The following is a 19,267-nucleotide window of genomic DNA, read 5'->3' as shown; positions in this document are numbered from 1 at the left end:
AGCCGTTCTAAGAAGTTGATTCTTTCTACTGGCAGATTTCAAACAAAAGTATAAAAGACATCACCAAAAAAAAAAAGTCATGCAATAACCCTATTCAGCAGAGTAATACTGTAGCACAGATATGCTGTAGAATCAGCATAGAAAAAACACCTTCTGACTGGAATTAATAACTGTAATGATAATAATAGGAAAAGGTAAAGGAAAAGGTAAAGAATATTCATGTTCCGTGATAAGCTAAAACAAATGCACATTGACCTACTGCAAGTGGCTATACATTGGAAATTCAGAATTTCAAATTTCCTAAAAGGTATGACACAACAGGTAACTTTTTATTTTACAAGGAATGACAACATCAGTAGCAAGCCAGGAATTTGCACCCAAATTTTTTTACGTTCAGTTCAGTTTTTAATTCTCAGACTCTTTTAAAGCATCTCCACAGAGACAGACTACACCTTCTGTCTGACTTCTTAAGCCTTTAATTTTCCCATCGCAGCAACAGCTACTGAGCGACCTCTTGTGATGAAACATTTGAGCACCTTCGCACTCGCCTTCCTTTTTTTTTTCCTAAATAAATTAAATGAACGAAAGGGCAGCAGTGCAAAATAAAGAGTTAAAAAAATCAGCACCGTCTCTGCCATCACAATGAATGATACTGCCTGAACTGGGTATTGAAGAACATATTTCTGAAGCCAGTAGGACAGGCAGTCAAAAGCAACGTGCAATGGCAACTGTCACGCCACTCTTCACACCATCTTTGCAGGAAGTACTGTGAAAAAGACATGTGATCACCTTCCTGCACATCATTGTCACTGCATTAAAATAAGCAGAGGAAAAAAAAACCCCAAGATATGGAATAGTCTATTCAAAGGCGATGAAATCAAAATACTATAAAAAAAAATCATTTGCAACTTGCAAGAGAGGGCAAAACCAAACCACCAATAAAGACACAATTAGTTTTATTAACCAACATTTAAGATCAATACTGCGAAGCACTGCTAGATATGTCATGGAGCTCAGCACAATATTAGAAGCAGATACCCCTGGAGATCTCTGGTTTCAAACTCTCAGTGCTCCCAATAAAATAAGACTGCAAGCAGCTACACTTCCTCAGCTCTGAAATACTAATTCTGTAGCCAGCCAAAAGGCTGGCTTTTGTTTTTCACAGTATCTACACAGCTATATTTAGAAATATACACATAAATATAATCAGAGTATGTTAAACAACACCAGAAAAGGAAGGGCAATATGTTTTCATTTCAGGAAAGCACACAGTGCCATTTATTATTCCCACTGAAAAGGAATTGAAGTGAGAATGTTTGGTTCATAACTGATCAAAACTGCTCAATGAACAGGCCACATTTCAACAAATAACACTATTTTAGAACAGAAATAGAATTTCTGAGGGATCTGGCCACGAGATGTCACTCTCTGCTTTGTGGCAGCTTGGAAATCAATTAGCACAACTTTCTTCTCTGAGGTGTCAAAAGCCGAGGTACGGCCAATGGAATTCACTACGTTAAATTTGGATCAGGTAGAGGCAACTGCTCAACACGTCATTTCTGTGCCTGTGTGTCTACTTTCTGTAGCTGTGCTGTAGAATTACCATTCAGTATGCTGTGAAGTCAGAACAGCCTCCAAGTTGCCTCTGAATTCGTTCCCCCACTTCTAAACAAAGAACAACTAGCTTAACTGAAGCTCTCTGNAACATATGTTATTGTTCTTACACCTGGGTACCAAACTGTTTGGAATTTTTTAGCCCTTTTAAATAAAATCATGGTTATGTATTGAGCTCTTATGACAAGCTACCTGTACAAGCTACAGTGTTTATCCAGGTAAACAGCCTAAACAAATAAGTTTTCTAAGTGTTTTCAGTTGGCTTTGGCTAACCTTTGATCAGGCCCCATGGTCTAGGAGGGTCTTGCTTCTTTGTCTGCAATACACCACCAACATCTTTACTAACCATTAGTATGTAAAATAATTTTTATACTTCATATATCTAACCAGGCATCTGTTAGAAGACACCAAAAATATCTGAGCCTGAGTTTTAGAAGTTTAAGATCAAAATCTGTAGCCATTATAAATACACAACTATGAATGGAAAAAATAAGTGGAAGTCCAAAACAAAGCTATGATGCAAGAAAATTCCCAGGAATTAAAGATTTTATGTAAATATAAGATGAACTGCATAAATTCATCAGAAACTCATCCTTAAGACACCTGATAGAGGAAAAACTCATTATTACCTTATTATGTATTAATGTTACCCTCAGGTCCGGTTTTATGATACCATATGCTGTCAGCAGATCTTGGACTTTTTTTAGTTCTTCCTTACATTTTCTACTTGTTGAGTAAAACTGCTTTCTTACAGGAAGATTCTTGAACAAATCTAGGACTGTTACTGTGGTACCTGCAAGCAGGTGATAAAAAAATAAGTAGAAATTACACTGAAAGCACATCATGGGATATGGAGGAAACTTTATTTTTACTTAAAGAGACATGTTTGTATGCTGCTGCATACAAAATAAATTCAAACAATGCTAGATTAGGTTACTAGCATGAGAAGAAATATACCAAATCAGCAGTCATCCTCCCCAAAAAGGTATCTATAAACCTTTAAGAGCTCTGAGACTGCAGCATTAAGTTTTTTTTCACACACATTGACAATTGTGAGACTCAGCACTAAATAAAGCTGAAGACTCTTTCAGTGCATGTTAAGTTAGCTTTCATTAGTAAAATGATTTCAGACTAGAATCTAGTCACACATATCTGGAGACAAAGGAACACTGTGCTTCATTAAGGGCCTTCACAAGCATTTGCTTTAGGGTATTTCCTGAAGAGCCTCTGTTCAAGGTACAGTACACAGAGGGAGGAGGAATATTCACCTACCAACACAATCACATGAATTCTGAACCCACAAGGATATTGTAAAGTGTTAAACACATGTCACAGAATGCAGTCAATCATTCAACAATTTTGACAAAAGAGAAGGTAATGCAAAATATAGTATTTTCCACGGCTGGAATATACTAGTCTAAATCTTAAAAAGAATCCCTAGTTAAAATCAGCTACACACCCTTACCACAGGTTATAAAGAACTATGACTGTGCCTGGTCCTACAGCCAGGCTGCTTCCAGCAATTCCTTTGTGCAGCAGCAGGGGAAGTCTTCCTCCTGTAAGCAAGGATTTTGCTATGTACAGAAACATAGTTCTGTAGTTTGGTCCTGAACAAACCTTTCACATAGACCTGGAGAACTGAATTTTTACAGCTTTTATTTCCACTGTCAGCTTGAAGTGAGTCAAAGAAGGAGAAACTAGTTTATAATTACTATCTAGAACAACTTCCAAGCCATATTATTTCTTACAATATGACAACACATTCTCAGCTGACAGACATAAGGCAAGAAGTGTTTACAGTTGCAAAGATTTCATACTCAGCCTTCAAGTACAGAACAGGTATTTCAACATCAGACAGAGCCTCAGAGAAACACAAAATACTCCTGTTACAGTGCAACACCAGAACAGTGATATCCTACCTTGTCCTAGATGGGAAGGCTTTTTAGAAGTTACATGCCCGTTGCTATTCAAAGCATACTGAGTGCTGATATCATCAGCAGCTGTCTTGGTTGTGACCAAAACCTGAAGAGAGTGATTTTAAAAAAACTTAGTTAATCAGAGGTAGACAAAGTTCAGAATGAGCTTAGACAAGCTTTGCTACCACTCTCACCACTGCATTACTTTAGTTTCCATGATTACATTTAATTAGTTTATAAAATTTTTCTTCTAGGGGTGTTTCTTACAGGCACAGAAACATTCTGCTTTACTTATTATTCGTGTTTCCATCCATTTAACTAAAAGCATTTCTATCACACTAATACACAAAGCATAGCAATTCCCCCTTCCTACAACACACACTGCTCTGACTTCTATTCTAACACAGGTTAAATAAACAACTAAATCAATTGACAATTTGGCGTTTTCATCCTCTGTGAGAGAGAAGGCAGCCTATGACAACTTCTTAAATTTATGTGAGATCCAACAAACTTAACGACTACTCTCTGTGTATTATCTCTCCACACCCAAACATATCTGGCAATCACTCACTGCATGTTTTGTAAGCTATTAAGGTAATACACAGATGGCTTTAGCAAGAGCAGTTGTAAACCAGAGTTCAGGCACCAACATCTTGAACAGCAGAGCCACTGCACTTTAACCACCTGAAAGACAAAGTTTATCACACGTACAGTGCTTCGGGATATTCTGGGTTATTTTAGTGTCTTGTATGAATCATTTAGAATTAAGTCATGCCTCTAGAGAGAAAAATAGCAATTGGTTAATTGGAAATGACAGTATTACAGATCTACTTAAAGGCCTCCTTTAAATATTAAATACCTCCAAACCGAAACTTCAGGGGGCAGTTTGGGTAGGCAGAATGCAATGAATGCCAGAAGTGTTTAATTAATATAATTACTGATACGAGGATTGAAGTAATACCTATTAAAGCACTTCATACACTCAGGCCACCTCCCATCTCTTATGAAACGTACCATAGAGCTGATGAGAAGCTCAGAACAGATGGCATTCTGCTCTGACCACTCATTGGAAGGAACCAATGATTGAGGTCTGTCATCATCTATCAAAACACCAACACTTTTGAAAGCATCTTTGGAAATCTCTATCCAAACACACAACCCACTCCTGCTTAGTGCAATGTGAATGTAGCCCAAGGCAGCAAGGAGTCAAGCTCTAACATCATCTCTCCTGACCTCAACAGTTGATGGTTCCAATCAGACACAAAGATCAGTATCTTCTTGCAGGATCTAATCCTTGGCAGATTCAAAGAATCCAAACTTGACCTTGGTGCAGTATGAATACAGAAAGGCAGAGCAAAACAGAACTGCCAGATGCTGTGCCTTTAACAGCCTGAACACTTTTCAGATGGTTTTGAACAAACTTACTTACTTTCAGCCAACAAGTTAAATCATAAATATCAGTACAGTGCCAATCCTCTTAACATAAACATATGGATCAGACTCAGACATGCCAAGTAGCAGGTTCCTGTTTACTCATAGGGACAAAGTTTGTGCAATTGCAGTCACATACATGTCAAAGAGCAATAAGGAGCCCAGCAAGATCCCATGCCTGCTGATCACCTAGATAAGAAGGCAGAAATGGTTACTGGAATGGTAGCTATGTGGGCCATCAGTTCCCTGAAATTATTTCTCCTGGCCACCACCTGCTGCTCCTCACTTTGATCTACCCTAATTCAAGCAGCAAATTCAGCCATACTCTTTGACATTATATTCCCTGATACAAAAGAAAAGAAAATACAACCCAATCTCTCTCTGACCTGTTCTGACTGTGGAAAATAAACAAGAGCATTGCTGTGACCAGTGTGACAGAAGGGCAGGACTGACACTGGCAAGAAATTCCTACGACATGGCTTCTGGGGCTGGGGGGAAAGGCAGCATACACATGCCAAATGGTTTGGAAAGCATATCCCCAGCAGGCCGCTGGAACACTTCAAGTCTTTGCACTGGTATTTTAATAAAACTTTCACAAACACATACAGACAAAACAAATCATAACTCAAAGACCAGACACATTCATAGCAGCCGCTCACCTCCGATATGCTGCAAATCGATCCCAAAGCTTCCCCACGGAAACCGTAGGTTGTCAGCCTTTCAAGGTCCTCAGAAGAGCTTATTTTTGAGGTGTAGTGTTTAATGGCCATAACAGGAACGTCCTCAGCCTTGATTCCACTGCCATTGTCTCTTACTTCTATTTTGTTAAACCCGTAATTGTCCTGAAAAGAGAACAAAACACAGTGGAGCATTAAAGCAATCAAATTAAGACACAAGTTTGAAGCAGCCAAGGTTACACCTTCCAGCCATCCACACAGAAGAAGGAGTTTTGCTTAGTGGAAGGAACTGAGCAAACATTTAATGTCTCTTGTTTAAGGAAAAAAAAAAAGAAAAATACAACATGCAGGATAATAGTGATGGTTTCTCTAATTAAATAACGTAATTCATACATTGTGGTTTGGAAACAGCACGTTAACATAATTTCTGTTTTAATTTTGCCGTATTTAAGTAAAGATTTTTTTAAACTATGATGAAAGTTGCAAAACCTAAGCTCAAAAAGAGGCCTGTATCTGGAAAGCTAAAGACTTTTTCACCTCTTTTCACTTCTCTTACCTACTTCATATCAATTTTTTTGAAATCACCCAAATGCAGCCCTGCACCCATTAAAGTCAGTGTGCTCTCACTTAGAACCATTTTCAATTTCAGTCTTGATTTATGCAATTTCATTACTGCAGTAGTTTTCTAGGTTCTATGGTCTATCTCAATATACAGAAGTAAAATTCTAATGGGGGGCAAGGCATGAATGACAACAGTAATAAGCTTGTAAAGAGATATAATACTTTACAGAAAGAAGTAAAGGTTCCTAGAGGCTCTTTTAAAACAGTTTTCAAGGAAGCAAAGCTCAATCTTTGTGATTTACCTTTACATATATGCAATACATATTTTACTGAATTCCAATTTAAATATGTCATTTCAATAAGCACCAGCAAAAATAGGGTAAAACTCTAAAAAGCCAGATATTTACAACAGCTAAATGCAAGATGGAATTCGGGTTCTATAACATCTCCAACAGGTGCAGCAGAAAAACGCTTCCTTACAGCTACATTGTAATGTGCACATGTGAATCGCAGCCAAAAGAACCACAACCCAGGAGGAGAAAGTACTCAGAGCTACAGGGTCACCAACAGAACTTCTGTTACAGAAGCACAACTGGCTCTCTGAAAAGATTATGATGCAACACAGGGAAAAATGTGCTGTTATGTGTAATACATCTAGGCAGCCTTAAAACTGGTTTTGCTTAAAAGAATATCTTCAGTAGTGGCTTAATGGACAGAGCATGCAATGGTTGATCACTGAAAGCTGATTGATTAAACAGAACAAACTTTGCTGTCTCATCTGGGCCTATACTGAAACCAGTTATGAAAAAAATATAACGTACTCCCAAGGTTACTTCCTGAAGTAAAAAAAAGATGCAATTAAAAACAAAAGGAAGGCATCTAAAGATATTATCTGTATTCACAACAATCTGCTTTAGGAAACATCAAAAGCCTCTGAGGTACACACAGAACCATATACATTTAATTAACCAATACGCAACAGAAATGTGGGTACATTTCACTTGCTGTATTAATGAACAGTGCAAAAGCTGTCTTCAGGTGAAAAAACAATGCTTTTGCTTATCTTTGAGTCAACCTCCTATTGGGAAGCAAAACAGAACCTAAGCAGTACACCTCAACTGAACATAAAAACACATAAGGAGATATAGGCAGGAAGCCTTCTACCCTGCTGCTGTATGTGCTAGGGAAGGATTTGAGAATTTTACAAAAAGCCACTGTTTTCCATTCTAAATTTTTACTTCCACACCACTTACCTGTTTAGGAAAAGTGAGACTTATCTTGAATCAAAATGTTGCATGAATGATTCTCTATTTCTTTTCTAATGTTATTAATTTTCACTTGCACACGTTTTACGTAAATATTACAGTGCTCAAACTCTGTATTCTGCAACACCTTCCTCCATGACCTAAATACTACTGAGGTTATGATCCTATGAGATGTTTAGGTTGCTCTGCCAGATTACTGATGTCAAACAGTATGATTCATGTTGATACACAGTGCAAAGACGCTCAATAACATCACCTATGGGATTCTGGTCAATCAAGAAGGTAACAACAATAAAACACCAGCCAAAGCTTCCCACTACAGCTGACCACTGCCATGGTTTCTACCTGAGAACCATTCCACCCACAAGTTAACTCCTGCCTGTTTGTCTCAAAAGTCATTCCCATATTTGTTCAGGCAAATTGGGTAAGAAGACTGAAGGAATCAACTAGCCTTCCTAATCCATCTGAAAAAGGTTAAATCAATGAAAATGCTGCAGTTTCGCAAAAGCCATCAAGCTGTAAAACGGAATTTCAAAGTTTCCCTTCTCTGTTATGACTTTGAACTAATCCAGAGTTAATGTGGTCACTGACCTCTATTACACAGTCAGAATTATTTAAATTTCACATAAAAGAATACCAAGAAAAAAATTCATTGTTTCACAGTATTACTGTCTAGAGTTGCACAGAGTGCAGGATTTTGCTTCTCCCCTAGTACCCACAGAAGAACAATCAGCAAACCTCTTTCACTCACTGACAACCTGTGTAAAGCCAGGTTTGTTTCTTTAGAACTACACTGATTTGGACGGGGCTCGACTGACAAAGAATGTAACTATGCAGATGACTCATGCACTGAAAATGGTTGAAAACACTGTCTTTAATTGATTTGGGACTTATCACTATGAAAACAGGTGGTTGCTGTGCCGTGAAAGCCACACTGATTAGAGAGAAGCTTTCTCCTCCAGCTATCTACACATCTGTAACAGCACACCAGCACAAGAGACAAGCTCTGTTTCACCCATTTTGGAAGGCTCCAAAACCGTCTCTGTTAACTTCTTGCAGTTACTGCCTGATCAATATCAGATCAATCAATCAGATCACAGGAACTGATTCCAACACCCTGACCCCCACAACTGTGCACACACTACTCACTTTGGGGCTACTCATGAGCAAGATTCTATGGAATCTAAATATTGGGAGAAGACAGAGGTCATGACAGACCATAGCGAAGACAGAGTAACTTCAGGTCACTTAAGGCAGTAGCAAACGAGCCTGTTTCTCAGCATCTGCAGGAAACCATTCTCAGATGGAAGACACTCAAGACATTCAAAAAAGGTAGCAGAGACATGGACAAAGAAACAAGCAGAAATTGAATTGCCCTCCTAATGAAAAGCACTTGTCTAACACTTAATTCAATAATATCTTATACGATTATTTGCACTGAAGGAAATTGGATGCAGTTCTGGATACATCCATTTATACGGGATGTTACAACACTTCTCTCTTACTAAGCAGGAGACACTGCTACTATACAGCTGTTGACAAAACAATGCAAAAACAGAGATATGACAGCAAGAATAGCTGATCAGTTGGCCATTTTGCCCCATTTGGGAAAAAAATCAAATTCTTTATTATAAGTAAGATTTTCTATTGTCAGAAACTATCCTTCAGTGACATGCCAACTTTTTTTAACAACTTATAAAAAGGAAGTGCTAGAAGTAGCAAGAGCTAACCATTCTCATTTAGGAACCATGTGGTAATTTATATTACAAAAAACTCTAGCATGGCCATCAACCTTTTCCACTGTTTCCATTTCCACCTTCCTTACAATATTTTGTAATGAGCATTAAATATGTCAGTCTAGCAGTAAACTTAAGTTCAACATCTTTTAAAACTACCTATTAGTCATAAAAATTAAATTTTAAGTAGGAAAACAAATATTAAGGAAGTTGACAGGTTTTTCCCTAAGATACACTCAGAAGTAGAAATATGCCCTATTGTTTCAGCAGGGCCTGAAAAACATTAATGGAAACTAATTTTGGATCATTTTTACATGAGGTAAAAACATATATGTATAAATACCATTAATACCTTGCCATTCCCCAAATCACAATGGCCTAAAAAATGCATTTGCAGTGGAACAACTTTCCTTGCATCTTATTTTACATCCAATTCTTTGTAAGAGAAAGAAAGGGGATTTACCAGTTTAACATCAATACTTGTGGCACCGGCATCCAAGGAATTTTCTATCAGCTCCTTCACCACACTGACAACTGAAGTAATCACCTGAGAACTTGAAAGGAGACGAATAGTCTCTCCTGGCAGCTGCTTCATAGTGGAATAAGATTCAGAGAAGCTGCACAGAAAATAAAAGAAAAAGGGTGTAACAGGACTGCTACAAATACACATTTCTAAGTAGCCATTTCACAGCAACATGTAAATGTTAACAAAGCACAACATTACGGCTGGAGAGTAAAATTTTCATGTTATAGTAGGTCCCAGCTTTCTCTGCAGTCAGTAGGTGTCGGGAAAGAAGTGGGGAGGCAACAAAGTGGTGCTGAGGGGAAAGTCATATCCAATGGCAATGTGATCTACCAGTAAAAACAAAAACCAAACCAAAAAACTTCTTTATTACAACCCTGCCTCTCTGATCTGATGTACCATGTGTCCTCAGGCAGGTCAGTTTATTTCTGTGTCACTCTCTCTTTTCTATCTCTCACATTATCAACCAGTGGAGATTTCTTTTTTTTTAATTACTGGAACCCAAAGGGTTATAAAATTCTTGCTGTATTATAGAGACACTCTAACATAAAAAGATCGTAAGTGGATCTCTGAATTTTAGTATATATTTCTGTTTAAGCACCCAAATCAACACAAGTAACCAAGCCCAAGGACAAACATCTTGTTGATCCTTGTAGCCTGACACAAAGAACTCAGCCACAGCTTTTCATGCATATGAGAAAGGGAGGGGGAAGATCATTGCTAGACAGCTCTTTGAACCTCAAGAATGGTCCAAACAGGCTTCTTCTCTCCTCTGGGTTATGTTATGTAATGTTATTTACACTGTTATCCTGGCAGTCCTGGCTTCCCCATTGATTCAGTCCAAGGTGTATGCTGAAGAACACAGACTGCACACTCAGCACCCATCCCAAGGATATGAGCACACGTGGAGGAATGGAACATACCCAGATTTCCTCCTGACACAGTCAAGATATGGTGAGGGATTGCAGCCAACACCCCTGGGCATCACTACCCTGCAGGGTATATGCAACTTATACAACAATTACAGGACACTTCAAGACTGACACTCTTCAAACATAAAAGAAAAGGCAAAAATGTGGTTACTTAGAGAGGAGAAAAAAAAAGCAAACCAGTGCCATGAAGAGGAAGCACCATTAAAACTTTTCTAAGAACAGCTACAAAGAGGTTTTCTCTTTATATTGCTATTTACATTGCAAAAGAAGTTTTCCTTGCATATCTGGTAAAAAGATCCAACAAATTGGTTTTCCACAAACTGGAAAAGGAGCATGAGAAGACATGTGTTGTTGAAGACGGACCAATATTAATTATGTACATGTGTTCAGAGAGGCAGGTTTTGAGGCAGGTTCCCTCACACATTCACACATCGTACAGGACTCCTGTGTCAAGTGCTTCATGATTTACTCATGGCAATTGCCAGATGGGAGTTGGATATCTCCATGAAACGACACTAAGACACGGGAGGGTATTAAAACAGAAACGCTGCAGACCCCAATGACAAATTTTCCATGAGATGTGCCTGATGCAGGCAGTTTGGGAGAGGAACCTGCTCTCGTGTGCCCTCCCTTTCCTGGGCCCAAACCCAGGGATGCAGCGCTGGGCACATCTCGGGAACAGCTGCTGTGAGGGAGGGACCACTGGGGCCTTCCCACCCATGGAAATGCATCCAACCTCCGATGACTTAGCTAAAAGACACACATTTCAGCTCAAGCCACACTGCTCCTGTACTTCCCACTGACCGACACGTTACCACAGTGATCCGTGGGCAGGCTCCGTATTTTCCGTGTGTGGGCCCCATCACTGATGCAGCCCTTGCACCCCTTCGCACCGAGTGCGACACCCCAGCGACAGGCGCGGTGCTGCACACCCTCAGGAAAACCGGGAACAAAACCTCCCTAAACTCCATGGCTCCCGCCCCACGGACGTCTGGAGCTGCACCCAGACCGCCCCCTCACACAGCCGCCTTCCTCAGGGGTCCAGCAACTGAGGCAACTCTCTGGTTTATGGGGGTGGGAAGGCAACAAGCTGCAGACAAACCCTGCGGTCTCTCGAGTTTACCCCAAACCACACGAGCCGTCCGCAGTTCCTGGTTCTCGCTGCGAGAGGCGGGGCCGCTCCCACCCGGCGCTCGCTGCTCCCGGGGCCTGGCGCGGCCTCGGCCCAGGCCCGGCTCAGCCTCGGGGGAGGCGGCGGCGCTTCCCCGCCGTCCCGGGCGGCCCCGCGGCTGCGCCACCTGCGCGCCCGCCCCGCTCCCGCTGCCGTGGGCGGTGCGGGCGGCCTGGCCCGGCCCCTGCGCTGCCCCCGGCCGGCCCTGCCCAGGGCACCGCGGGCTCTACCTGCGCCCGGCGCCCCGCGCTCCGCTCCGGCTCCGCGGGGCTGCGGAAAGGTGGGGCCGCCCGGGGGGCGGAGGGAGGGACGGGCGGCCGGGGCCGCGGAGAAGGCCACGGGCACGGCCGGGCCGGGGCAGCGGCGGGGCCGGGAGGGGGGCGATGGCAGGGAAAACACCCGAGCTGCCCCTCGGGTCGGGCGGGGACGGTGAGGGGAAGTGGGAAGGGATGGTGGGTCACGCCAGGATGTCTCTCTAGGTACGAGCTCGGCGGGCGCTGCATCCCCAGGAGGGAGGAACGGCCTCGCGTCGCCCATCCCAGGTAACGTGTCCCCTGCGCGGTTCGAATGCCCTGCGACAAGGATTGATTAATGTCGGCACCGCCCCGGCTCGCTTTCGGGTTCATCGCGTCTGTTTTTATTTTACCGCGGTTGATACTGCGAAATCCTCGGGTATTTTGTGTTTATTTTGTACTCTCTGCAGCACTAAGCCGGTGTCAGAAACAAACTTCCTACCAAAAGCAAGCTGCTTTTGCTGGTTAAACGGTGCTTTTGTAGTCTGATTCAGATGAATGTTAAAAAATATCTCCTTCCCAGTCCCGTAAATGAATATACATAGTCCTACAGATCATGTGAGGATGAAGTAAGCAATGGTTTGATTGGGTTTTTTTTTAAATTATCATTACAAATTTTACTACAACAGGATGAGAGTGTCACCATCCCTAAGTTCTGTCAATTTTTTTACTAAATATGAAATTGTTCTGTGTGTCTGCATGTGTCTGTTGCTTAGAAACTTTTGAACCCGTGCTCTGATTTCAGCCACATTTGAAAGATGGAAATGTCTGTCTGAAAAATAACAGATGAGTGAGGGAGGAATATGTGAAATCTGCACTCTACTGCAAGAAAAATAGGCATGAATTAGTCCTTGGTTGTTCTTTCTAGCAGTAGGTGGCTGGGCAACTGGTATATGCAGAATTCTTTACTAACCATTACATGAACAAGAAACAGGAGGAAAATTGATACGGGAAGTGGAGAAGAACTCTGGATATTGTCACGGATGGAGAAACTAATTCAGAAGATGAAAGTTATAAGCTTGGTTTCTTACAGGTTTGCAACTTCAGCCTCGTAGCACAGCTTACAATTTTTTTTAAATGTTCCTTCTGTAAAAGGCTTGTAAGTTTTATTTGTTTGCTCTTTTTTTTAACAAACAGTTCCTAACTGCCCTTTTGCATTGACTTCTGTATGAACCATAGAGTTTGAGGTACATCTTGGTTTATGCACTGTGTTCTTTCCAGACCTGATCATTTAAAACAGCCTATTCCCACATTTGAAAATGGCATATGTTAAGTACTCCTCTGTAACAGCAGTCTCAATCTTCAAACAGATCTGTTTTGTAGGGTAAAAATGAACGTAGGAGTTGCCCACAGCGAGGTGAATCCAAACACTCGGGTGATGAACAGTCGTGGAATGTGGCTGACATACGCACTCGGAGTGGGCATGCTGCACATTGTCCTGCTCAGCATTCCCTTCTTTAGTGTCCCCGTTGCCTGGACTTTAACAAATGTGATCCACAACCTGGTAAGTAACCACTCGTGCAACAGAATTCGAGAAGTTGTTCACGTGTATTCGTTTTCAGTACCTAGGGAAGAGGATATTAGCCAGTCTGTGTGGATAATGAAATCCTGCTGGCCCAAACAGCGCCTCTGCTTGGCTTATCCACAGATAATTGGCTGTTTGGGAACAGAGCAGCGATAGTTGATCACTTTTGATTTAGGCATGAAAGACGTGAAATAGTCCTTAGTTATGTATTCTTTTAAAAGTCATTTAATTAAGCTAGAAGGTTGCAAACATAAAGTCATCATGCCGACCAACTTTTACAGTGTTCTGTATATTATTAGAGAGCTGTGCTGAATCAATAAAACATCACATTTTTAATTCTTGGGTATTATCTATTGATTTTTCTACCTAAATCTGATAGTATTCCAAAATGTTTACTTTCAGCACCTTACCTCTTTTCTTGGACAGAAATAGTTGTGTTCTGTTTCTTCTAGCTTTGATTTCTGGCCAAGCTAGGTAAACTGTAGCTCAGAATGACTTCAGCATACAAGGTTATAACTATATTTGACATAAGAGAAATCTTGTTTGACAGCAGTGGGAAAAACTGGGCTACTTTGACCCAAGCCCTGAAACCATTTGTTATTCAGTGGATCATGATTTGCATGATGACTTTTGTATGCAAAAGATTTTGGAAGCTGGCAATCTTGAGAATCTTTCTGCTCCTTTCTCCATTTTGTTATAATCACTTAAAGTAATGCAACTCTGTATATTGGTCCTCAGTGCTTAGAGAAAAAAGGGCCATAATCCAGCAATTTACATCATACTTGAGGTTTGCTAACTCACCTTTCTCAGATTAACAGCAAAGAAGTCTTGACAAAAAGATAGTTCCTTCCTCATTTACAACAGTAAAGACTGAGGATGGATAATATCCTCTTGAGTCATGTAAAATTTTAATTTTTAGTTGAGCTTTTTGTAGATAGGTTTAAAACTAGTGGTGGAATTGTAAGTGTCATTAGAGCATTTTGTATGTTATCTGTGACACCATCAGACATGTCAGACATTTAAGATGTTGGCAGAGAAAAGTATTACTAAATATTTCCCACATGCCTTAATGAATTCATTGCAAGTAGCTGTAATGACAACAGGGATGAGAGCATGCACTGACAGGTAGTTTGGTAGTGGAACACTAGAAGATAAGTATAAATTGCACTTTTTGGATATTTCAGCATTTAAATGGCACTTCTTTTGGAAACAAATCCTTGAATGGTTTGACAAAGAAAAAAAAATCTTGTATTTCCACTAATGGAAAACTCTTAGTTTACCTTGAAAGCATTTTTGGTGGTCCTTTCTGCAAGTACCAGCGTGAAATAAATTGTGTAGTAAGCATTTGGATCTGTCCTAAAAGCCTCTTTTTGGTTATTAAAATGGAGACACTGCAAACATCAGGAATCCAAAAATTAATTAAACAAATCAACTGTCTTAGGTTCATAGGCCTCTGGTCTGGAGGCTGTTCCAAAAAAAAATGGAATGAGACATGAAGTGACTTGCTGAAATTTCACCTTCATGTGATCTTGTTTCTGTATAAAGCTTTCTATAAGATTTTTTGTATGTGTATAAGGCAGTCTGTGATATTTTCTGTTAGAGTCTCTTGCTTGGAGTTGGTGTGCTCTCTTTGATAGAAAACAAATGGTTTTTAGAACTGAAAAAGGGCGTACTCCCCTATGTGAAACCAGGCCCAAACTGATCTTTCAGATCAGACCAGGCATGGCATGATCCCATCAAACAGGAACAGGAACGTAGAAAGTCCAGAGTGGTTAAGGAGAGGCAGCAAAGAGATGGACAGATGGTATTCAACAGATTGCTGTAGTCAGCTTCTAGGGATTTGAAGGTGGTGGGGGGCTGAGAAAGCTTTCTGAAAGTTTTGTAATATTGCCAGTATTTGTAGGTAGATGTTTGCTTTGTGCAGACTCTACCTCATCACTCATTTAACACTGTGGTAATATAAATAAGCCACCCCAAACTTCTTACAGTGCTTTTTAAAATTCTATTGATTTCATGGAAGTTTTGCCATCTAACGTAGAGGACAAGGGAGTGGATCAGATGTCACACAGACTTTGGCTTTAACTCTGACTGTGCCACTCACTGCACAGTCTTGGGCAAATCACTTCTTGTCCCTTCCTTGCTCCTCAATAATTTTGTTACAGGCCAGCAGCTCTTCTGGGTGAGAATTCACATGTATTCTTTTTTTTACAATGCATTGAACAATGTAACAATTATAAAAAAATATACTAAAAGTGCCTCTGTATTCACTTTTTGTTTTCCCCAGGGAATGTATGTGTTTTTGCATGCAGTAAAGGGAACTCCTTTTGAAACACCTGATCAGGGGAAAGCTAGGCTACTAACACACTGGGAACAACTGGATTATGGAGTACAGTTCACATCTTCAAGAAAGTTCTTCACAATCTCTCCTATAATTCTGTGAGTTCAAAACCGTATTATGGATGAACTGAATCATAAAACCATAATTACAAAAGCTGCAACATAATGGGTTGCAATTTATATTGTGAAAGCATTTTCTCTCTTTTCTTGCTTGATTGTTTGTTAATTTACTTCTGCATCACAGAGGTAGGGAGTACATATTTATAGGCCATGTGATCAACAATCTTTCTTCCTGCTGCTTTTGACACTCCACATATTGAAGTCAAAGTTTGTAAACAGTTATGGGGCAGGTTTTAAAGATTAGAAATGTCGTGAGGAAAACTTACTGGTAACTCTTGAAGTTCTTTAAGAGATTGTGTAGTCATGAATATTGAAAATCTTAATCAATTGTCTTTGTAACAGCATTTATTAACCATTTTGCAACTTCTGAGTTTGGAGGAGTGTGTCAGTCCTCACTGCATGGGGTCCAGTGTCAGTTTGGCTTTGTACCTACTGTCTTCTGTTTACACTAATTCTGTAAATGGCTTAGAAATTCTACACACATGTCTGTGTTGACAAAAGTAGGGTTGAGTAATTAAAGGAAATCAGATATGTATTAAATGTCCAACTCTAAAAGTCTTTCTGTTTTTCCCTAAAGAAAGTTGTCCACTTGCATGGCAGAGTGAGGGGGGGAGGCACGATCCTGCGTAATGTTTAGAGAGTTGGTCCATAAAGGATAAAACCTGAGAAAAATATATGTAATTCCTCAAAAAAAATTTTCAAGGATAGGTCCCCACTTTGCAGCAGGAGTTTTGTATTCATAACACTAGTGTATGGTTCTCTTGATGCACTAATAATGTATAAGTAGCTGAATAACATCTCTGTTTTGCTGGGGAAAAAACCCCAAACCCCAACAATCTGATTGCCTCATTTCTATGATGAGGATGAAATTACAGGCTCAAAGCAGCTGGTAGTGAATTGGGTTTTCTGAGGCATATTTCCTTATTCTAGATGAACAGGTTGTGAACCAGCTTTAAAGAAAAATGTGCTGGAAACATCTGTCAGATGGGAAGCACTTTAAAATCACACCAGTCACAGGTGTGCTCAGCATAAATAATTTTTGCACTGAAAAATGTCGAATGCTTTGTCACTGAGTTTGCTAGGGTAGCAGAACTGCAAATATTTTGGTAGCAGATCTTACACTATTTAAAATCTGAATCATAAATCAGACTTGTAGGTGCAGAAGTCAGACTCAGACTCAAATGGGCAGGGAGAGGTGGGGGAGGAAAATAATGGTGGTGAGTTGCTTTTTAACACCTTGAGAAGTATGGGAAGAAGAGACTTAGACCATAATTTTGCTGTAGGTATTCTAGAACCTCAGGTGAGATATTTAATACAGGAATAGGTCAGTAAAATCTTACTGATTACTAAAGCACTTCTTTCAACTCTGCTTTGTTTGTTTATTTTTTAGACCAGGGTGCCATCAGCTAAGCTTGCTCCTTTTTCTCCTGCAGGTACTTCCTGACGAGTTTCTACACCAAGTATGATCCAACACACTTTATCCTGAACACAGCCTCTCTCCTGACCGTGCTCATCCCCAAGCTGCCACAGCTGCATGGCGTTCGGATCTTTGGCATCAATAAATACTAAGGAGAAGGTTCCACACTGGCCGCCCCTGACATGGCTCCTGCTGCTCCCTGGGTGAAGGAAACGAGTAGTCTGCTGTGCCCAGTATCTCGTCATAGTCAGTCAGAGATGCCTTTACATCTGAGATACAATTCCTGCTTCCTGCAGCATTGTCTGGGATGAAAGTCGAGTTTATAAGAAGCTGCCTTCAAATACTTAAATGTGAATTGGAAACCTGTGGAAGAGAGATTTCCATGAAGAGCTGGGCAGGCCCAGCTCTAAAGCCTAATCCCCGCTAAGACTCAACATGTGGCTGAGCAGGTGATTTGTAAAGAAAGGTGCACGTAACAGCTGAAATGGAGAGCAGTGTTTCACAAATGCCCATTATCCATAATGCAGATGGTAACTTTATATATGAATCCAGGATCCTCAATGCCAGGGACTGGTGAGGCTGCATTCTTAGGTTAAGTGAAAGTAGCTAGTTCCTGCTGTATGGACTGTAGGTGGTTGTGCTTGTTATTGCATTTGTAAAAGTTTGTCTCACAGTAAGTACTGTGACAGTGAGCATAAACTGATGGTGTAATTCCTGCCTTCTCTGTTCTTGTGATTTATTTTTTTTTTGTCACAATGACCGAAGAAAGTCCTTAACTGCCAGCTCAGGGGATTTCCACATCAACTTGATAGCTCGGTTTATGTATGCTTTGGAAAATTGCCGCTGTTGTGTTATTTTCATTTTGCTTAGCAGGACACTGATTTTTCTATGTGTAAAAGGGACATCCTGAAAAATTGGAATTTCTTTTTAGGTGTGGACTTTTGACTATTTTCTCTGATATTGGCTGATGGGGTTTTTTTCAGTAGCTGAGAGGCCTGTGATGGGGTCGGGAAAGAGTTGCTGGTGGTGTAGGAGAAGCAGCTCTGTTACAGCTGTGTCAGAGCATATAAGGGAAACTGGGTGGGTTGTAAGTTAGAATAGAAGCTGAACTAGAAGTAGGTGAGTAGGCAAATCACATGGACTAACTGTATGCTTTTGCAGAAAAAGATAACTTGCATGTCTTGGAAATGTGGAGGAATGCTGTGTTTTAGGGGTACCGTGTAGTACGGGGTATTCTTGTATGTAATCAGCTCTGGAATTAGAGTGAAGAAGGTACATCTACAGCTCTGAGCACTTATTTCTCTGTCTTGGAAAAAGGATGAATTTTGAAGTCTGCCGTTTGTCTGTCAGCCAAAACTGGCTCAGATTTAACAGAAGACTCCATTTAAGACTTGATTTACATTTTGGTTGCAGTGACAGCCAGTGAGCTGGAAAAAAAAAAATTAAAAATAAAAATAAAAAAAGACAAGCCCACAGTGGCGTACTTCTTTTCTTGCTAAGGAAATTTTCTGGTTATTTACTTTACCGATAAAGGTACTGTGAAGAAATGGCAATGAGTTACGAATTTTCTTCAGCAACTTAGTAATGAGTTCTTTGCGTTATTTGGACAGGAGGCGGTAACTGATTTTTAAGTAGTGGCCATCACAAGGCTGTGCTGCCTTTGACGGTCACTGCCTTGTACAAGTGGCAGGGACTTTTAGACACGGACCGACCTTAGGGACCGCAGGTCAGGGGGCGGGGATACCTCCG

At 40.6% G+C, this 19,267-nt stretch overlaps 2 protein-coding genes across 9 annotated transcripts in view; one reads left to right on the top strand and one right to left on the bottom strand.

The window, feature by feature from the left end:
* The window catches only part of PMS1 (PMS1 homolog 1, mismatch repair system component), a 44,991-nt gene extending 32,917 nt beyond the window's left edge, over positions 1 to 12,074 (bottom strand). For 2 of the 6 annotated variants that reach the window (XM_017828532.1, XM_017828536.1), the window contains exons 1-5: positions 10,647 to 11,436; positions 9,664 to 9,817; positions 5,621 to 5,803; positions 3,534 to 3,636; positions 2,244 to 2,407 (exon numbers count right to left, since the gene is read on the bottom strand). In XM_017828532.1, the coding sequence (XP_017684021.1) occupies positions 2,244 to 2,407; positions 3,534 to 3,636; positions 5,621 to 5,803; positions 9,664 to 9,817; positions 10,647 to 10,708 (666 nt within the window). In that variant the 5' untranslated portion in view covers positions 10,709 to 11,436. Of the gene's footprint in view, positions 1 to 126; positions 810 to 2,243; positions 2,408 to 3,533; positions 3,637 to 5,620; positions 5,804 to 9,663; positions 9,818 to 10,646; positions 11,455 to 11,757; positions 11,886 to 12,056 lie in introns of those variants that run through there. The other 4 variants (XM_017828538.1, XM_017828535.1, XM_017828533.1 and 1 more) reach the window with 4 other exon arrangements.
* ORMDL1 (ORMDL sphingolipid biosynthesis regulator 1) lies at positions 12,027 to 18,448 on the top strand. 3 transcript variants are annotated; one of them, XM_017828540.1, is made up of 5 exons: positions 12,027 to 12,106; positions 12,306 to 12,368; positions 13,430 to 13,623; positions 15,929 to 16,080; positions 17,535 to 18,448. In XM_017828540.1, the coding sequence occupies exons 3-5, from the start codon at positions 13,450 to 13,452 to the stop codon at positions 17,668 to 17,670; spliced, it is 462 nt and encodes a 153-aa protein (XP_017684029.1). In that variant the 5' UTR covers positions 12,027 to 12,106; positions 12,306 to 12,368; positions 13,430 to 13,449; the 3' UTR covers positions 17,671 to 18,448. The 3 variants fall into 3 exon arrangements, with proteins under 3 accessions (XP_017684029.1, XP_017684028.1, XP_017684030.1); XM_017828539.1 differs by having other exon boundaries at positions 12,028 to 12,106; positions 13,443 to 13,623; XM_017828541.1 differs by lacking the exons at positions 12,027 to 12,106; positions 12,306 to 12,368 and adding an exon at positions 12,400 to 12,498 and having other exon boundaries at positions 13,443 to 13,623.
* Positions 18,449 to 19,267: the final 819 nt, after the last annotated feature.

This window comes from Lepidothrix coronata, unplaced genomic scaffold, assembly GCF_001604755.1.
Source record: "Lepidothrix coronata isolate B3197 unplaced genomic scaffold, Lepidothrix_coronata-1.0 Scaffold149, whole genome shotgun sequence".
Taxonomy (NCBI): Eukaryota; Metazoa; Chordata; class Aves; order Passeriformes; family Pipridae; genus Lepidothrix; species Lepidothrix coronata.
Note: the sequence above shows the minus strand (reverse complement) of the source record. Positions and strands in the feature narration are given on the sequence as shown.

Coding starts and splice junctions, on each gene's coding strand:
- ORMDL1 (XM_017828540.1), top strand. CDS start 13,450: ATGAACGTAGGAGTTGCCCACAGCGAGGTGAATCCAAACACTCGGGTG. Junction 13,624..15,928: donor CAAATGTGATCCACAACCTG/GTAAGTAACCAC, acceptor TGTTTTCCCCAG/GGAATGTATGTGTTTTTGCA. Junction 16,081..17,534: donor ACAATCTCTCCTATAATTCT/GTGAGTTCAAAA, acceptor TTTCTCCTGCAG/GTACTTCCTGACGAGTTTCT.